This window comes from Zophobas morio, unplaced genomic scaffold, assembly GCF_036711695.1.
Source record: "Zophobas morio isolate AGI-343-1 ecotype UQ-CSIRO unplaced genomic scaffold, CSIRO_AGI_Zmor_V1 ptg000024l, whole genome shotgun sequence".
Taxonomy (NCBI): domain Eukaryota; kingdom Metazoa; phylum Arthropoda; class Insecta; order Coleoptera; family Tenebrionidae; genus Zophobas; species Zophobas morio.
The window spans coordinates 19,129,089-19,149,427 of record NW_026972129.1 but is presented as its reverse complement, the minus strand read 5'-3'; the positions used below and the strand labels follow the sequence as shown (position 1 = coordinate 19,149,427).

General features: G+C 31.5%; 1 protein-coding gene across 1 annotated transcript; it reads left to right on the top strand.

The window, feature by feature from the left end:
• The first annotated feature begins 468 nt into the window (after positions 1-468).
• Positions 469-1,246, top strand: LOC135135303 (uncharacterized). The gene is made up of 3 exons (XM_064064329.1): positions 469-577; positions 631-849; positions 909-1,246. The coding sequence occupies exons 1-3, from the start codon at positions 558-560 to the stop codon at positions 1,144-1,146; spliced, it is 477 nt and encodes a 158-aa protein (XP_063920399.1). The 5' UTR covers positions 469-557; the 3' UTR covers positions 1,147-1,246.
• The last annotated feature ends 19,093 nt before the right edge of the window (positions 1,247-20,339 follow it).

Here is a 20,339-nt window from a genome sequence, read left to right as displayed (position 1 = left end):
TTAATTCCAACTTGGTCACTCTGATCGTAATCACTAATTTTGCAAAATACCTGGTAGGCCTGGTTTATCTATTATTATTACGAATAGTATTGGCTAAAATTTTAAATGTTTAGTTTTAATCCAGTTGGTACTAGAAAATAGCAAAAAATGACAACAAAACGAAAAACCAACGAACGAACTGACAGGCGATTTATATTTAACGTAAATACATTTTTTTTTTTCTTATCTCGAAAGTTATGAAAGTATGATGACATTCATAAAATCTCTTCTTTCTTATCATTTCAAGATAAACAGTAACCCAATTAAACTTGCTTGCATATACATACGCTTACGATTGTAAAGTGATTTTAAAGTCATACGTGATAAAAATAGAATTTTTTAAGATTAGAGGTCCGCAAATTCAAAACACCTTGAAATCGGGGAACCCCAGACACAAGAGCAGAAATTTCCTTAGTGATTTAAAGAAATTTATCACAAAAAACACGATTGTATAAATACACGCCACTTCTTCAGTACGTAGTTTAGTTCCAAAATAGAGCTAAAGCACTTCATCGAAAATGGTACCACTTTCCGTTTGGTACGTATAGTTTGCATCTCTTGGTACTGAATAAGGGTGACGTTTTCCAACAGGGTCTACGTACTTATTTTCATTTCTTCTAACATCATCTATGTCAGTTGTACCTGTAGCGACGACTCCTTATTCCTTATACGAAGTACTAGTTCGAATTTAGTCGTGGACGCTAGTTTCCCAACAATAACCCTTCAGCACTTAGATGGATACACCCCACAACTGTGGCAGTTCAAACAAAGTAGACCTGGAGTATATTTTATCATAAACAACAGCACTGGGTGAATATACACTTAGCCAAAATTTCAAACTTTGGATAATTTTCCTTTTTTTATTTTAGTAAAGCACTGGATGTAGCAGACGACAACGAAACTCTACTACTTTCCAAAGTAGACGAAAACTCTGTAAAACAGCAGTGGTTCGTAAATTCAAACGGTCGTATCCTAAACGTAGGAGTTAAGAAAAACTTGGATGTAGTAGGTGGAAAATTCACTGTTAATAACCCTATAAGAGCATTCCCCAATAATGGTCATGTGGCGCAAGAATTCGTTGTCAAAGAGAAACGTACTTGTAACTGAAAACGTCCCTTGCATTTATTTTGTTGTTGTATATAACATTCCTTCCATTTATTTTTTTGTTGTTGTTGTATATAATACAGGTAATTAGTACTTTTTATAACATTTTGCCCCTCTCCTCGCCCACAAGGCCACCTTAAATCAAAAAACCTTATAAGCACTCCCGAATTATTCAAACCAGCTAGTTACAAAATCCTCTGAAAAATGGTGCTTCCGGCCAAGTGGTACGTATAACTCACACTTTTGCGTCGTTTGTACTGCTTATTAAGAAAAACATTATTAACTCGACAAAAAGTTGTTACAACTTTGTCATACTTCTAAATTAGAAACGCTTTAGAAACAATAATTATTTTTCAGAAATAATTTGTAACCATAAACAAATTAAAAAAAAATGTGTTTGGAAAAAAGAATGAATTAGCTATAAGAAAAACCGTCATTTTTAGCAAAACCACCTTCTGCAAGTCTTAAAAATCGGTCTAAGATTATTTAAACAGAACTTCTCTCACAGTGAATGAATTCACACATTCAAACATATTCAGTATGTTGGAAAAAAAAATAGACGAAGATGAGATTCGAACCCACGCGAGTATAGCTCAAGTTCAACGCTGAGGCATGTAAAACCGCACCGTCGCTGATATATGTATCATTATAAACAAAGTAACCCTCCGTGGCAAATATTGCGCAAAAAATTTTGTGAAGTAATTGTGATAAAAAACAAGGCGGATTCATAAACCAAAACTTGAGGAACATATTGTTTTATAAAATTTGAATGGTATTTACCAGACAAAATGTTGAGGTGACGTTAAAGAAAAAACTTGTGATAAAAAATTAGTGGAAGGTTATTTCGTAAATGTCATTTATCTCACAATTTTCAGAAGATTTGTGTGTCATAAGCAATACTCAGGAACGTGAGTTTAACCACGTTTCAATTTGATAACAATTTAGATTAAGAGTGTGTCACTTATGGATCATTAAATTCCATCTTTTTGCATTATTTCTACTTCGGTAGCTTTATACCGTGAAACGATAACCTGACGTTTTGATTAAGGAAGTTAGCCAATTATAGTAGTATTATGACGGGGGTTTTAGGTCCTTTTGGCCTCAAATGAGCTAGCCCAGAGCCCCATGGCAGTTCTAGTACACTTGACCCCAATTGATTTGTGGGTTAAAGGCCAAAATGGACAATAGCGTCATCAGACAACAAATGGATCAAAATGGCCTAGAACCCCCAGTATATAACTACTAGTTGCTTTTTGAATAAAATATTATTATGTTATTGTTACTAAGTAATTCTCATACAACTAATTACTAAAACTCTTCTATTTTTATTAATTCATCTTAAAAATCACAAATTTACTTACATTTTACCACCATGAAACCTGTTGAAACTAATTTTTAGAAAAACCGTCAATGTAGTTTTCACTAAAGTAGTGTTCGTTATACCCAAAATTTTTGTCTGTTTATACATTTTAAGATACAATTTTTTACGCAGTTTTTGATTTTCTACGTCTGTAACGTTTTGGCGCTCAGATGTAGTGGCTAAAGCTTTGATAAAGTGGGTTCCATTGAAAAAATCACCAAGTTTGCGCTGCTTTTTTGATAAAAGAAAATGTAGTGAAAAATGCATGTGTTGTATTAATCCATACCGTTGTATATAATTGACATTTTTGCGTTGACAGTTGTCCTCGAGTAAACGCAATTTTTTATTTTAACGTCTAAGGGTAGTCATAACAAAATAAAATTATCAAAATTAAATCTTATAATTTTTCGAAGAAGCTGTATTTGTTCGCATTTGTTCTGTTTAAAAAACTTCAGTTCATTTTTTTTATATTTCAGCAGTCATCACACCTGTTCCTAACAACACAGTGAGTTGTAGATATCATCTGTCAAGTGTCAATTATGCAGAACAGATGGTATGCACGAATAAAATACTGTTACGAAATAAACCCATACGCCGCCTCGGTGCAACGCCTATGGGCCGTCGAGTCCTTTCTGGTATGTACGCCGATGATGACTCATCGTCAATGACAGCGATCGAACGGCGGAGCGCTAAAGAAACGCCTGGAAGCGGAAGTGGCGAACGGCAATTCAGAAAGATCCCGATCGCCGCACATCTGGAAGGAAGTATGGCTTTTGGCCACTTTCGGGAACGATTATTATTCAATCAACGGGTCAAGTCGAGTGCATTTTCAGAATCCAGTTGCGCCGGAATTATTTTGTACAAAATCGCTGTGTAATTCGGCGTGTAAATTTGAGTTACTAGGAAATAAATTGTTGAGTTCAAGCCACGCCCATTCTATTCACCGATCAACGCAACAATACATGCGATTTTCGCTACTTTTTCTTCGATCGAAAAAGCATCGCAAACCTGACTTTTTCAATTAAATGCCCGTTGTTATTATTATGATTATAAAATAAATTATATCAGAGAAGTTAATATTTTTTGTAAATCAGACTCTGGAATATCGTTTCTGTTTAAAATAACGTGGTTTAAAATTTAAACCAAAGTACGGCTTCACGTAATTTTGCCGGATCTCATGCTTATGATAATTATTGAATCATTTTAATTTCCGCCTACTTATGTATATAAAATTTCTATATGTACCTTTCAGTGATTTATATTAGATGTACAGAATCTTTTCTTCTTTTGTTCGTTCCGTCTCCTTTGTCACTCTTATTTGTAATTGCAAAAATTAGTTGAACTTGTATAAATTTGAACCGTTGAAATGCAATCCAACAAATCTCGTTTTATCGATAAAAGCAGTAACAATGTAATAAGAATAAACAGCCATTGAGGAAATCGAACGCGCGATGCGCCACCGAATCGTAGACTTTCTTTTCGCTTATGGTTGTTAGGTATTTTCGATTTTTTGCGGAAAATTTAGATGCCTAAGGGAAAAACTCAAAGTGGATTTATAAACCAGGAATATATTATTTTATCAAAATTTACATAATGTTTAATATGGAAAATTTTGAGAGGACGTCCTCAAATAGCTGATCTGGATAATTAGAAAAATTTTGCTTATCGTTTTACCGTTTACAGACATTTTTAAAATGCATACAAAATTTGACAACAACCGGTCCAATAGTTTCGGACACAGACAGACACACAAACAGACAGCGTAGTATGTATTAGTATGAGAACAAATAGTAAAATGCACTCTTAATCATTTTTCAGCAATCAAGCAAGCAAGCAAAGCAACCAAGCAAACAAACACAAAAAAAGAAACTATAAACGAAATAATACGTAAATCAAATTAAATATTCCACGACAAAATAAGAATGCGCTTCAGCATTACAAATAATAATAAAAATAATAAAATAATAATATGCTCTTATTAATAATAATAAAGAGGATATTTTAACGAGAATCAAATTATTTCTGAAAATACCAATCACATTGTACAATTTGGTCCAGTGAAAAGCAAACGATCTTATATCTCCAATCCAGAACACCATGTTTCCGTGAATTCCAAGTCTTGAATGGGTTGTAAGTGTGAAATTCCGATATGATTTCGAATTTGAAAAATCATGATAAAGCGATTTAGTGAATTTAACAAACTCTGCCTGAAATTTGATGGATTTTATCGTAAATCCGATTTGTTTCAGCATCCGAGTTTTGTCATCACGGGGAAATGACTTTTACGGAGCTCACGTTTATAACGACGTAAATGATAACTGCAGGCAGTTCTTTCAATTTAATTTGTGGCTTTAATTGATCTGATCGACTGTGTACACGTAACTAACAGATTCGATTGTATGTATTTATTTTTAAGCAAACACCACATTCAAATGAACCATCTCTTGGAACGATCCCCGATAATAATTTGCGTTTTATGTCTGTTAAGGATGAAATATTTTACATATGTATACACATCATTTCACCATTTGAACCAATAACAGAGAAAAAAAGTTTTGAAGTTTAAAAAGATACCGCTGTTTACGAAAGCTAATAAGATGAACTTGCGAGTCGAATGAGTCTCAGCATCCGTTAAAAGAAAATGATCTTCCCAAACTTGCCGAAACAAATTAATGTCGCAAGGGCTATCGTTTAGCATAAACGATTCATTTTCATGTCAACATACAGCAAATAAGCTGTTGTCTGCTCCAACGGCTGCCACAATACAAATACCAAAATCACTAAACATTTATCACTGACTTCCCGTGTTAAACTTGGACCCTGTTCATTTCTCTGGAATTGCTTCGCTTTGTGAGTTTTCCGCATTTCTGACCGCTTGTAAAATTCCTCTTTTGTCACTTACCGTTTCCTCTTTGTCGTCATCGTCCTTGCTTTCTGAAATACACAATGAAACAACACGAGTTTTGTATCCTAGAAGGACGAGATCTAGGATTTCGTGCCCCATTCGAGGTTATCCTTTTATTTGTGTATGTTATACGGCATCATCTCCGTCTGAATAAATAATATCGTTTGCGTTTATATTTTCATCCGAAATGTTGATACCACACACAAATTTACCGCCCTGAGCCGCTTGAAAAGCATAACATTAGTTGATTAATCTCCACAAAAAGTTTACGCCCGGAGATATTTACAGATATATTCTACATGTTGGGTATTTAGGAAACACGAAATTACTATTCATATATTTGAGGCCCAAGGTTCTGGACTTTATTAAATGCCTCAAAAGCCGGCAGTGTAATTCTTTATGAGTTCCTTTATGCAAATTATTCCGTAATAAGTATCTGCTCTGTATTTGTCAGTAATTAATTAAGATAAAATCCTTACGTTCGAGCAAAATCTCCTTTCTCTTTCTTTTAGTACCAATTAAGTTATAAAACTGTCCGCAACCCGCAATTAAAAGTTATTAATAATAAGTGATACGAGTGGACACATCGCGAACTCTTTTCCATGTTTATCGTCTTGCTGGAAGTCGTCTAGAAAAGTCTCTTTCATTCCCAAATTGCCATATTTAGTATTTTAATTTACATATTCCCTTTTACCCAGCCATTAGTTTGATCAAAGACGGCCGTGAAAAGCTCGACTTTTGATGTTGATATTCCTTGCATGCATGAATATCGACTTTCAAATGTAATTTGATCATCACGCCAAAAGCTCTCGGTGTTAATCCAACACGATCCACTTAAAAATTTTATTATTCTGCACCTAATTATAATACCATGAATATTCATAATAATTTAGAAAATAAGCGCCCTTTTGAAAAGTTAATCCTTAAGGAAGAATGGCGGCAAGGAACCGAAATTAGCAAGCACAGGTAGCGGAAGTGAAGAGGAAATAGAAACGGAAGTGGTTAGAGCTACGTGGGGAATTTATCCCACTAAAATGGGAAATGAAACTGACGTTATATCGTAAACAAAATCGCGCGAAGGGTAGTTTCTCCTAGCTAATGAAAAACTCGCTCTTGATAGCTTATGGTGCTTGCTGAAAAATTCACTTCTGCTTTTTTCTGGTTTCTACCAGTTTAAGTTAATTGCATCCCTGATGCATCGCTGTGTACAATTTATCGACTGCGATATTAATTAATTTTGAATAGGTTCATGTTTTAATGAAATTTGAATATCGGAGCATCCGATTTTCGACGATCCGTTTTATTTAGTGCACTTATTTAGAACAATAACCGGGTTGAATTTACAATGCAGCTTTTGCACTGGCACACTGATCCAGGTATTATGGTTCCGTCTGTTGTGTTTTTCACAGGTGTGTTAATTAGTTCAACTATGCGGTTAATTACCCTCATAATAATTTAACCAAAAGCGATACAAATTTAATCACAACCTTTGTTTGGTATTTAGCTTAGTTTATTAAGAGTATCGTAATCTACATAATACATATATCTCCACCATTTTATTATTTCAGTTTTACAACATCTTGCCAAAATTAAAAAAAATTCAATTGTACGGATGCTGCATTGATATTCCGATTTAGCCTCGTTTATCTTTCAATTACTGCTTCACTTGATTTTACATATTTTTTAACGTCATTTGCTGATATTTTTAATCGGGGGAAAGGTTTTAGGTTTTCTATGCCTTGATGGCTTCAAAGTTCAGTAAACTAAACTAACATAATATTTTGTCTTTCACATTATCTTGATGCATACAAATTTTAGGTTGGTATTAATTTTGGAATATTATTGGTGGTTTTAATAAGTAGTTATATGATTGCATATTCTTATTTCTTTTGTACCTAATACATTTTTACTTCAACTACATTTAATATCACCAAACATACTTGTACACTTGTGGTTTATGAATTCGTCTTGATTTTTTACCTTAGATATGCAGATTTGGTTTATCTTCAGTAATCGTTACTGATATTTGATGTATTCCCAAAAAAATGGATTTTCATTAAATCACCATCTACTTCAGCGTGAAACCAAGAAAACTAATGGTACCAAAAGAACTTGATTTTTACTATTTCCATAACCCACAGTTAATTGTTTTAAAATTAGCACCTCAATTCGAATCCTTCGAAACGTTTATTTAATGAAAAATATAATAACTAAGTTGTTACCAAATCTCAGTTAACTGGTTGTTCCAGACGTGTATATGAATATATGATGAACCCGGGCAACTTCAAGTGGAATATTAAAATAAACACATTCGGAAAACAAGTAGATGCGATATTTTGTGGAAAGCTTAATAATTTCGTTATTATTTTCGCTTTGTTTATTTTGCAAACTCCTTACGGTTCTTTGCACATGTTGATCCCGTCCATAATATTATGGCTGCGGGCTGCTAAAAGAAACTTGTAAGATAAACTTTTTAAGATTCTTTTTTAAATCCGCCCTCTCATTTTCAAAAACCAATAAATCAGCTTAAAAGAAAATTGCTTAAAGTGCACGTCTGACACACGATTATAGAGACCGAAATAAAGGTCGTCTCGACAATGTGACATATTCCACACATAAATGTCAGAGGCGTGGAGAACATCTTAGAAAATTTGTGTCTGCACGAAGAGTTGCACTGCAATCAATAATACGCCGTAGTATAAATATCCGTTTTATAAAGTTCACGTTTTATTCTTTTACTTCTACGGGAAACAAGGTTTGTGCTGGTCTTGCTGTTATTAAATATAGCAACACGATGTTCACAGATAAATCAACTTCAATAAGAGATTGTACGAACGGAGGTAAAAAAATTATAGCGTTTAAGCAGCGGCTTTTATCTGCATTGAAATGAATTATTTAACATTAAAGATACCGAGTACGTATTTTCTGATTCAGCATGATAAATTGCTTGTTTAATTTATGTTTTTGTTTGCAAAGAATGCTTACGTTTTGTTGTTTGTGCTAGAACTTTTAATTAAAGCACTGAAATGGTAATATAATCTTCTTTAATGTATTGTTAAAATAACCCCGATTTTTATCGTCAGTAATGAAACATACATATTCCCATTCTACTACGTTTTTTGACGTTTGACGACCCGTAGATTCAGAATATATAAAAGTAGGTCTCCCGTTTTGCACAAATAAAAATCTGTTTTAAGTTTTTATTAATAAATAAATAAATACATAAAAATGTAATACATCAGAAAATAGGTATAAGTCTTTGAGTATAACCTTGATTACGACTCACATTTTTTGTATAGGCTCCGACACATTTTCCATATGGTTGAAATGTCGTTACATTATGCTGAATACATTTTAGATTTATCGCATACATCCAAACTTGTATACACCCTCTGATTGAATATGCGCTCTAGACACCATTTATCTTAAAAAAAATGTCTCGGGAGAAATAAAACGTTGCAGCTTTCGAAACATCCCCCTGGAAGCTGCCGCAAGGATTTGTCGGAAAGCATCTCTTGTAAAGTGGCAGGTTGTGAATACACGACAAATTACCGAGATAAATATTAATCCTGTAGAAGAGCAGCCTGTGTGCGTTATGAACTGTCTGTATGCTGCCGCCGCCGCTTTCAAAGTACTTGCCGGTGGCGGTGTTGCTCCGGCCCTGTTTTCTTGTACCGGAACATCTGCTGCACTATCGCCAGTCGCGACAGAAATCTTCTCGTTGCCCGCGAACGCATCTACTGATGTATATAGTTGGTGATGGTACTAAGTACATGGTAACGTTTCCACTGCTTTAGGGAAAATCTTGACCGACATGTAATTATAACTCTTGGAATAAATTTCAATTAGGCGATCACTGAACAGAAAATAATTGTATGTGCGAATAATGAAACGCGGGCAAACCTGCGATAAATTTTTACATATTTTTTGTAAGTTTTATTATTATTTATTTTTTTGTTGATTATTCTGTAGGTAATTATATCATGTATGGTAATTGTAGAGTTTGTGCTAAATGACTATTGCAAACTTATGTAATGTAGTGCAAGGATCAGTACTAGGACCACTAATATTTTTATTATTCATAAACGATCTATCACTTCATATTAAATCCGCATGTATCGTAAATTTTGCAGATGATATTACGATCATTGTACAATGAAGAACTAATTAGTCTTATTAAGTCAAATCAAACTAAAAATGGCTACATGATGTTATAAAAATAGGTTAATACTTAACAGAGAAGAAACGTTAAACTCTAAATGTAGACCTGTATTTGTAAAAGAAAATATGTTAACATTTTACTGCATGTTTCTCTATAGCGGTTGTCTATATGTCCACAAAAATTTTATTACTTTCCCTTATAAACGGAAGAGAACTTTACACTTAACTGCATTATTTTATCATTATTATTATGATAAAACGATAAAACGATATAGGAGTATCATACTTTTTCTATTATCGAAAAGAAGAAAAATACCGTTTTATTGCCTTCAGTGTGGCATCATCGATGAAAAGTAGGCTGAAGTCTGAAATTAAAGGGTTGAAGAATGAAATTTGTACAGTTAGGAGCTTAAACAATTCGCTACAGCTGTTGTGGCTGACCCACTTATTGAAGAAGTTATCAATGAACTGGAAGACAGAAAAACAATAAAGTAAATTTCATTGTTACAGTAACACTACAAACTTAAAGATGTTTAGACCATTCGAACGGAATTTAAAGAAAAACAAAGCAGAAGAGAAAATCTAAAATTAAAATCCAATAATGGAATTCCAAAAATTGTAAAATATGTTTATGTCTAACGGTAACGGGTAGTGTGCATAATACTTTTAGCACAGTAGACGTATTAAAAGGTTCGGGATTTGAACCCAAAAATTAATAAGTTTTATGCCAATGCATCTCAATGTGATTGTGAAATAATAATTCAGAAGTGACTATCACAGCAAACAATCAAGTCATAAACCCACAGCCTCTTGTAAAGCATTAAATGCTTTTCTACGTTTCCATGCACTGAAACAGTGCAACAATATTGTGAATTACAACTTTGGAAAACGAGGAGCTGTTTTAGTTCCGTTAATTTAGTTAGATGTGAAATGTACTGCATCTCGTTATGATTTACAATTTGTAAATGAAAATCAGTATTATCCGGCACTTGTGTCTTAAATTATTATCTTCACTTTCGTATGAGAAATTTAAAGTTCACTTTAAACCTAGATATTACAATTTTCACAAGATGATTTAAATGGATTTTATTCTCCAATTAGCAGTATAAATTGGAACTATTTGAAACAATGAACTCACGGAAATGACATTCGCAACTACAGACACCATAAAATCAATGACATTTTTTATATACAGGCTGAGTCATTAAACGCGCTCCTCAAAATTTCATTAGTTATTAAAAATAGAAACAAAAGTTTCAGGCTAAAGTTGTAGAATGCACTAAACTCATTTCCAATTGTACAGAGCGTTCAGTTTTTGAAGCATAATACCCAACTTAGTTTTTTTAGAACATCTATACATTTTTACTTATTTTGAGTTTATTTTTGAAATTTATGTGCGACGCTACTACATTATTCCAATCTTTATGAATTTTTAATTCCTGAGCCTAAGGTAAAAACACAAAACATAGATCTCCGTTTCCGTCTGTCCGTCTGTCGTCTGTCCGGTTTTCATTAGACAGCTAATCCCCAAAACTACTGGACCGATACTGTGTATTACGAAAAACGTGTAAACTAAAATTGGCTAATAATTCCCACCAACAATAGGATGACATCATCACCAAAATTTACATAATAAATGTTATTTAAATTTTATAAAATAAGACATCTCGATTTTTGGAAAAAAATCAAAATTTTATAACTACATTATGCAGTTTAACTTTAAAACTACGAGTACAAAAGTGAATGCTCTGAAATCTGATTAACATTTTAAAGTTATCGAAAACATGACAAATCGTCAATCACAATTTTTTAGTTTATGTCCCCCTAAAAAATGATGAATTACATGCGTGTTGACTTTTTCCCTTGGCGTCCACATTTTAATGAAAGAAAAAAAAAACAATAATTGTATAACTAGGTTTTACAATAATTTAAGTCTGAAATTGTAAAAATCGAATGCTGTAAAACCTTATACATATTTTAATGTTATTAAAAGCGTGGTAAGTCGTTAATCAAAATTTGTCATTCATGTTACAATTTTGCTGAATAAATGTTCTTCAAATTTATGAGTTTTTTTGGAAAACAAATTGAGTGTGGTTAAATAATTCAGTCCTCTTTTTTGCGTTGAAGAAACAAAATGCTTTAAATCTGCATATAATATAAGTAAAATAAGTATAAACATAAACAGCTGATGTTAAGCATGTTTTGAGAAATTGAGAACATGTTTTCCTATTTGTTGTCTGCTTTAAATTATTATAGTATATTTCAAATTGTCCACACTTATGCAGACTGAAATTTGCGCCCCCGAAACTTAGGGACTATCGGTATTATTGCATCTTGCTATATTTTCTTTATCTCTTGAGTTTCTATATCTACAATTGATTTCTGCGGTTTTTAATTTTTTAATGACATACCGGACATATCGAAAGAAAGAGAACAAAAAGCAGAATAAGATGCAATAATAGAATACAAGGTGTTCTATTTGAAAAAAATTTAAACATCCATACATATTTAGAAATTGTAAATATTTTAGATGAATACTGTCTATTAAATTTTAATTTAACTGACGTGATATATTACTAAAACATTTCAAGAAAATCCAAATAACATGACAACATAACCTCAGAGTTTCAAAAACAGACTAGAACAGAAACTTAAGAAATAGCCACCCACAGTATGTAAAAACGTAACAGGAAATTCCACTTAAAAAACTAAGTTGTACATTCGTTTCAAAAACCAAACACTCTGTATAGTTTGGAATAATTTTAGTGTACGATGCTTCTTAAAAACCCTTACATCTTTAGTAGTCACTTTTTTCTCTAATAAAAAATTAATGAGATATCGAGGACCGCGTGCTTAATGACTCACCCTGTATATCTTCCAAAAACATTTATAAATGAATCTAAATTCCCTATATTGTTCTCATCGAACGTTATATATGAAATTAAAACAAAAAATAAAGTCAGCCCTCGTCCCCCTCAGTGTCACATTAGAACCGCTGCATATACAGCATTGAAATTTAAAACTAATGGATGACGCTAATCGTCATCATAGTGCCATTGGGGAAATTATCCATCGAACAATTAAAATTCGAAAAACTCAAACATCGAAAAATTAATAGAAAAAAATTGTAAAATCAAAAAACTGTAAAATCGAAAAACTGTAAAATCGAAAATTACCATATCGAAAACTTAGAAAATCGGAAAACTAAGAGTCGATAAAGGGGAAAATAATTGACAAAAACGAAAAATTGTAAAATCTAAGATAAAAAAATCGATGCTGAAAATCGAAACCATCGAAATCGTAATGTCGAAAAACTGATAACTGAAAAATTAAAAACCGAGAAAGAGAAACATCAAAAAATTGAAATATCGAAAGAGTAACAGAACCAAAAACTGTAAAATCAAAAAACTGAAAAATCGAAAAATTAAAAGTCGAGAAAGTGAAAAATCAAAAAATGTGAAGGTCGGAAAGTTCTTGTGTAGTTTTTTAGAGAATGTGAAAATGTTAAAGAATGTTAAAAAATCTTGGGCGTCCCTGTGTTTTATTTTTGAAAGAATGTGAAATAATCTTAGAACCGCTGGTGTTTTATATTTGAAAGTACATATTTCAAAAAATCTTGGGGGCACCTCGTGCTTTTATTTTAAGAATGTGAAAGAATCTTGGGGACCTGCAGTGTATTTTTTTTTTTAAGAATGTGAAATACTACTTTTGGAACATTTGCTTTTTTTTAAGAATGTAAAATACTTTAGTGTATTATTTTGAGAACCCCTGGTAATTTTTTCTAAGTAACCTAGAGGTTCCTAATGTCTTTTCTTAAAACCTATGAGATCTCTTGTGTTTTGTTTTTAAAAAATTTGAGAAGATCGTGAGGGTTTTTAATGTTTTTATTTCAACGTGAAAGAATCTTGGATGCCATTGTGTATTATTTTTGAAGGAATTTGAAATAATCTTGGAATCCCCTAATGTTTTATTTTTGAAAAAATTTCAAAAAAATCTTTCATGCTCATAGTGTCTTGGTTGTAAGAATGTGAAAGAATCCTCGGGCCGCTTTTTTAAGAACCTGAAAGAGTTTTGGGACCTTTCGTGTATTTTTTTTTTTTTTTAAATATGAAATAATTTTTAGGGATCCCTTATTTTACATACACCTGAAAAAATGTAAAAAATGTCGGAGGACCGTGGTATTTTTTTAATAGTCCTAAGAGTTCCTGCTGTTTGTGTTTTAAAAATGTGAAAGAATTTTCGGAGTTCCTTGTTTTGTTTTTGAAAAAAATTAAAAAATCTCGAGAACTCCTAATACTTTGTCACCTAAAACCTTAATAAAAAATAAATCATTTTGAAAGTTTTTAGTCTTCTTTTCATATTAAATTATAGAAGTATTATAGGACTCCATCATGACAAAAAAAGTTTACGGTTGCTAATTACGCTGTTTTTTTTTGTTTTAATTTTATTTTTAAATTCCACTATAACCATTTCTAAGGTAGAGGGTGTGCGGTCCTCGATATCTCATTAACTATTTATTACAGACAGAAAAAAAAAGTTGAAGACTATAGGTATAGGTATATTATGGGTCTTCAAGCAGCATACACTAATTTACATATTACTTTTTATATGATGAGTTAGGTTACTTGTATACTTATAGGAAAATATCTAAAATCTATTCACTTTTTAAATCGGGGAACACATCAAAACTTATTAACTACATGTAAACATATTGCTTTGATATTTAATCTTCCGAAACTGTTCGAATCTATCCTATATAATGTATAATATAGCCATAGCCATATTTCTCCAATTATAACGGAATGCCAGAACGGTTTTATTAAACGTAAATCAACTGTGAGTAATCTGTGTGAATTTATCCAATTTGTGTCAAAATTCTTAAACGATATATTGTAGGTGTATTTACACAGAGCATTCGATCGAACTAATTCGAGCGTCTCATAAATAAACTGTATGCAATATAGATTTCGAAGTTCGTATTGCTGTATTAGAGAAAATGCAACGTAAATTCGCAAAATTCTTACAGAATATAAAATATGGCATTTATCCAGAACAAGATTTTCCTCATTATACTAAGAATTTAGTCTTTTTTTATTATTTTCTATTTTCTAGTTCTGTTAATTGTATTATAATAATCGTTATTAGTTTATACTATTGTGTGAACATGCCACGTATAATTTCATCCTACATGAAGTTCGTGTATGTTAGATTTAATAAATTATTATAATTATTATTTACATGCATGTAATAAAATTACATGCGCTGAAATCCATAAAAGCAATAGGTTAATAATTTGTACGAACGAATCGTCAAAAATAATTTCCACTGTTCTTTAAACTGACAATAAACGTCAGCACCGAAATACCATAATATTAGAAATTCTCACGGTGCAGACGGTTGAGTTCATAGACACTTGAATTTTACACTCCTTTTTATTGTTGATTCTGAATGCAGAAATTATAATAAAGAATTTGTCAAAGCTTTTATAGCTATTAGGACTCGAATAAAAAAGAAAAACAGAGAAACGTGCAAATATCTGACGATAGTTCGAAAACTGTAATTTATGTGTTGGATTTTTGAACGAAAGCTTGAAAAGTGAGCACATGCTTATCCATCTAGAAAATCTCTCGGACCCTATTCAAAGTGTCGGTAGCAATCAAGGTTATACCCAGTGGTAATTATCGATAATAACACTAGCTAATTAGTAATGACGGTTATAGGAGGTACGTATTACATATTTGCATAATAACTATGAAATATTGGCAGTATGCGAATGTTAAATCACAAAACTGCTCTTGGTTTCACTCCGTTGGAATCGCGTTATTACGACACAATATCTGAATTTATGAATGCAAATATCCGAGTGGATTAAAATTGAGAGGCGAACTATTTGAATTTGTTATAGGATGTAGTATCGTTGTCAATGCTGTTTAACAAAACAAACTTCGTTGGACGGACAATTTGCATGTGGGATAAACTTAATAAATCTGTCGCTTGTTATAGAGACGTTATAATAAAAATGTGGTGTCGTGCCCACCTGCCGCAAATATTTGGATAAAATATTCGCATTACCTATTCAAGCCTACGCATTACAAAAGAACTGAATTCCTCGCTCACTCAAAATAGAGTCTCTTCGAGTTAACTTGTTCCAAAAAATAATGGCCGCCTACATTTCCGCTTAATCGTTGACTGCTGAACAGACAATAAAGTATTAAACCACTGTTAAAACAATTTCCTGTTAGTTCTGCCATATACCACCGACTATTAAATTTTCAAATGACCATTCCAACTCGGCTTTATGAACTGGAATTTATATCCATTTATAAAACTCTGATACAAAAAAAATGCAAATCTTTTAAATACATACAGGGTTGCTAAAAAGTATGAAGTTTAAAATTTAAAAAAATTACAGAAAATATAGTTTAAGTATTTTTAAGTACAGTCCAAATTTCAAGAAGATCTACCCAATCGTTCCCAGCAAGTCTGTATATCCACGGCATTTATTTTCGACTGTAAATTTAATTAATGATTTCATGAAACGACGTCATCAATTTTTTGATTGTCATAATTATACGGCGTTACATTAGTCAGCTCTTGGTAGTAATATGATTCGCACTATACAACGAAGTTAAACCGATAGATCCACCTTCCTGTTTACAAACAAAATAAGAGTAACTGCACCAAAGCAATAATTTTGTATTATTAGAGTTTTTTGATTTAATTTTCCAAATGGAAGCACAAAATCAAATCAAATTAAAGTAATTGCCTAAACCTTCTCCAAATTGTCACTGTTAACGAAAATATTTATAAATAATCTCGTTTGCCGCAATTAGAATAAATTATTTTGTAGAATGAATTACAGAGTAGATGATTTGGAAGTTCTGAAGTGCGATTATTGGCATCATCAGGCACCTGTTTATGTGCTCATCTCGCCTAGTAAACTTGTGTTGAAATAGCTTCGTCACCGGATATGAGGAATGGCATCCTTAATCTAATTTAACATTAATCTCCTCGATCATTCCTCGCAATACTTCAAATAATCCTATAATGTCGTGAGAATGCCCTGAAAGGGAATTCGAACGACCTTGCGTTGCTACTAAAACACCGACGTTACAAGGAATAGACTTGCGAAAGATGTGGTGCTCCTGACATATGTTAGAGGTAAATTTTCGACTGCTTGGTCTTAATTAAAACTAAATGTAAGTAAATTATTGCTGGAGATAATTGAAGCAATTTGGTGGCGCCATTCAAACGGTTCCACCTGAACTCTATATATTTAGACGTCAATGAAAACAGGAGTACACATTCCTTTCATTTCATCAGTGCTAAATTTTGTGACGCTGTAGTGCAAACACATTTCTGACCTGATTGATCACGTAGTTGTTGAATGTGGCTTGCAGTGAAAAAGGTTGTAATATTTTATAATTTACCGTCTAAACATCAGCCAGAATTCGCATAAATTTTGCATAAAGTTTATGTAAATAGATTGATACAACGATAACTTAACATCTTGTCCAGCTTTCATCAAGTTTTACACTGTTACTAATAATCGTATCTATGTAAACTGAAACTAACTGAGGTAATATTTATTTATACGTTGATCTCTGAGTTGAGAGATCTCTGATAGAACGTCTTAAGAAATATGTAATTTAACAAGTTGAGAGTTCCATATGTGGTCCAATTATTATCTCTGGTTGTGTCCATTTAAGCAGGCTTGCTCAAATACCTTACCGTATTCAATCGTGTGTGCCATCTGTTTACAGGTTTGTGAGTGACTGAGTCTAATTTTATATAAAATTTTAATTTGTACTACAAAATTAATACCACAGGAGAAATTTTCATAAACTAAAACAAAGTAAGTTATTTTAAAATATTGCTTTTTCGTCTGCGTGGGGTATCCTGTTGTGCAAATACCCCTTCTGATTTCAGCAAACCCACTAGATACACTAGATGCTAAAAGAATCACCCTGTAAATAACTGTCTATCAAGTAGTTATTACATCCAGTGATTCAAAAATTACGAAAAAGTTAAATGGTCCTGTGTTAATATGACTCTGAAGAAATCGAAAAAAATTATTAAAAAATCTCTACACCAACCTTTGAAAATATTAAACTTCAAATTTGAAGAATGAACTTCGGATTTTTTTAATGGACTGCATATCTAATAAACTGTAAAATAATTAGTTATTAATAATAATAATTTAATAATAATTTGCTAAAATACGATCCACAACGTCATTTTTTACTGTTGACAGATGTCATTTTTAACAATTTTTATTGGAATTTTAGATCTTCAATTAAATTCATATCAAAATTACGAAGATAATTATTCAATTTTGAAGTCTAGTACTTTTAAAAATCTCATTCTGGATTTTTTTTTTTTCGAATTCTTCGGAGCCTTCTTGACAATATATCATATCGAGATTTTCAGTTATTTTTGGATCACCCTGCATGTGAGCAGATAATAATAAATGTTTGTTCCATTAATTTGTGTTGGATAATATAGTTGCCTTACCACATTAGTGCAATCGTATAAAATTATAGATCTAAAATATATTTAATAATAAAATGTACATAATTACACAGAGTAAAAAAAAAGTCAAAGACCAAAGGTGTACGGTATTTTAGCAAATATAGTCCAAAATTGTTTTTAACTTTACAAAGTGGTCTGTTTGCAAGGTGTAACACACTACTTAGTTTTTTTTTTTAGAAATAAACGTTCTATATATTTTTACATATTTTGATTGACATTCTCAGACTTTCCAACCATAATTTATTTTTAAAATTTCGATGCGACGTTGCCAATTTTCTTGAAAATTTTTAGCAATGGAAGGGTTCACAAAAAATCGTAGTAGGGTTATTTTTAAAATCTATGTTACATTATTTTATGATGAGATATATATATATATAGGTTTGTTATGATATAAACAAAATTTATAACGTTTAAATATCGATATTTCACCCTGTAACTTATTACTGACTCTTATTTTATTTTTTGTTATCTTTCTTTTTTGCTAAGTATTTTCTATACTTAATATTTTTAATTACTGCGATTTTATACTTTATCAAGAGATACATCGACATATTAGATCAATGAGAACAAATAATACAGTAAGATACAGTAATATAGGATATTCCATATGAAAAAACCGATGTATTGTTAAATGAAAAGTAAAAAATTGAAGATTTCTTTTATAAACATCCTGTATATTAAAATTTGATTTAATTGGTGTTACAACAAAATGCTTTTATTTATCCTTCCACAAAATATTGTAACACAGATTTTAAGAGTAATCCTATTGCAATTAAGCCTTCCATTACCAAAAAAATTCAAGAAAAATGAGATAAAGTGACAATCTTAAAATAAATTCTGTTTAATGAGAATTTGTAAAAAACTCAGTTGTGCGACTTGTATGTTACACATTAAAAACAAAACACTGTATATAGTTAAAAATAATTTTAGAAACAACTTTGATCTTTGTTTTTTTTTTTTCTTGAGGAACATATCTTGTACATACAGGTGTCCCAAAGATCTGCAGCGGAACATTACGCATGCTGACAAAAATTTTTTAAGTGATGTTATATGTCAAAATTTAGGACTACAATTTAAAATTTTATTTGCTATCTACATGTCCTGTTTAAAACCTACACACCAAAGTGGCAGTTTCTTAAAATAAATGTGACACAAAAATAGCATGTCTAAAAGTTCTTCTATATTTGAAAGACGGGGATCGAGAATTTTTTACTTGACTTACTTTAAGATGCTTATAAAAATTGGTCTAAAATTATTGCGAACTTACGGAGTACGGTCCAACAAATCGCGCTTCCTCGAAAAATTATAAAATCTGATTTTGCTAAATTTTATTTCTTTTATGATATACATACTAAAAATATAATATCAGCCACAATGTAAAAAAAATGGTCTAAAGTCATTTAGACAGAATTTCCCTTTCAGCTGAAGATAAATATTGAAACAAATTCAATGTGCTGGAAAAAAAAATGTCGACAAGAATAGAAACGAACTAACGCAAGTTCTCTAAGAAATTCACACGTCCACCGGCAGTCGTTATGCACGTAACCCAAATATCAGCTATGCCAACAAAAATGTTTGTAAAGTAATAAAAATCAAGGCAAACTCATAAACCACAAATATAGAAGGATGTTGTTTTATAAAATGTAAATATGAGTTACTGCGAAAAAAAAGAGGTTACGTCATTTAATTATTTATGGAGTTGATAAATTTTGATTAGCACGATACATATTTTTAACTAACTACTAATTTATTTCATTGATTAAATTAAGAACGACCCACTCCATTTTCTCTAAATTTTGGGAATACGGTATTGTTATTATTAGTATTGCACTACATTTATCCAAAATGATATAGTGTCCTTGCAAAAATGTTGATGACAACATCACAAACTTTTGTAAAGGAAAAACTCACTTAAAACTTATACATAGCACGTTTTATTACATTTAATTTATCACTTCATACATATCTTTATTTTGACTTATAGGACTTCTTATAAAAAAAATTCAATTCGCAACAGGTATGCTTTATTGTACTTCAGGGGCAAGGAACTAATAATGGGAGAGAGGAAAAACAGATAAAAAAATTCTTTTATTAAATAATAAAAAAGAATTATTTTCTTTGATTATTATATCTTATTTATGAAGTAAGAATTTTAATTAAAGATAGAAAAGAGTGTTAAAATTTGGACCCCAGAGCAGGTATTAATGTGGAAAAAAATGGGATAAATCAAGCATCATA

What these genes read in the sequence shown, in the direction of transcription:
- LOC135135303 (XM_064064329.1), top strand. Translation starts at nt 558, where the DNA reads ATGGTACCACTTTCCGTTTG. An exon ending in ATGGTACCACTTTCCGTTTG is followed by an intron (nt 578 to 630) that starts GTACGTATAGTT and finishes GTTTTCCAACAG; the next exon opens with GGTCTACGTACTTATTTTCA. An exon ending in ATCATAAACAACAGCACTGG is followed by an intron (nt 850 to 908) that starts GTGAATATACAC and finishes TTTTTATTTTAG; the next exon opens with TAAAGCACTGGATGTAGCAG.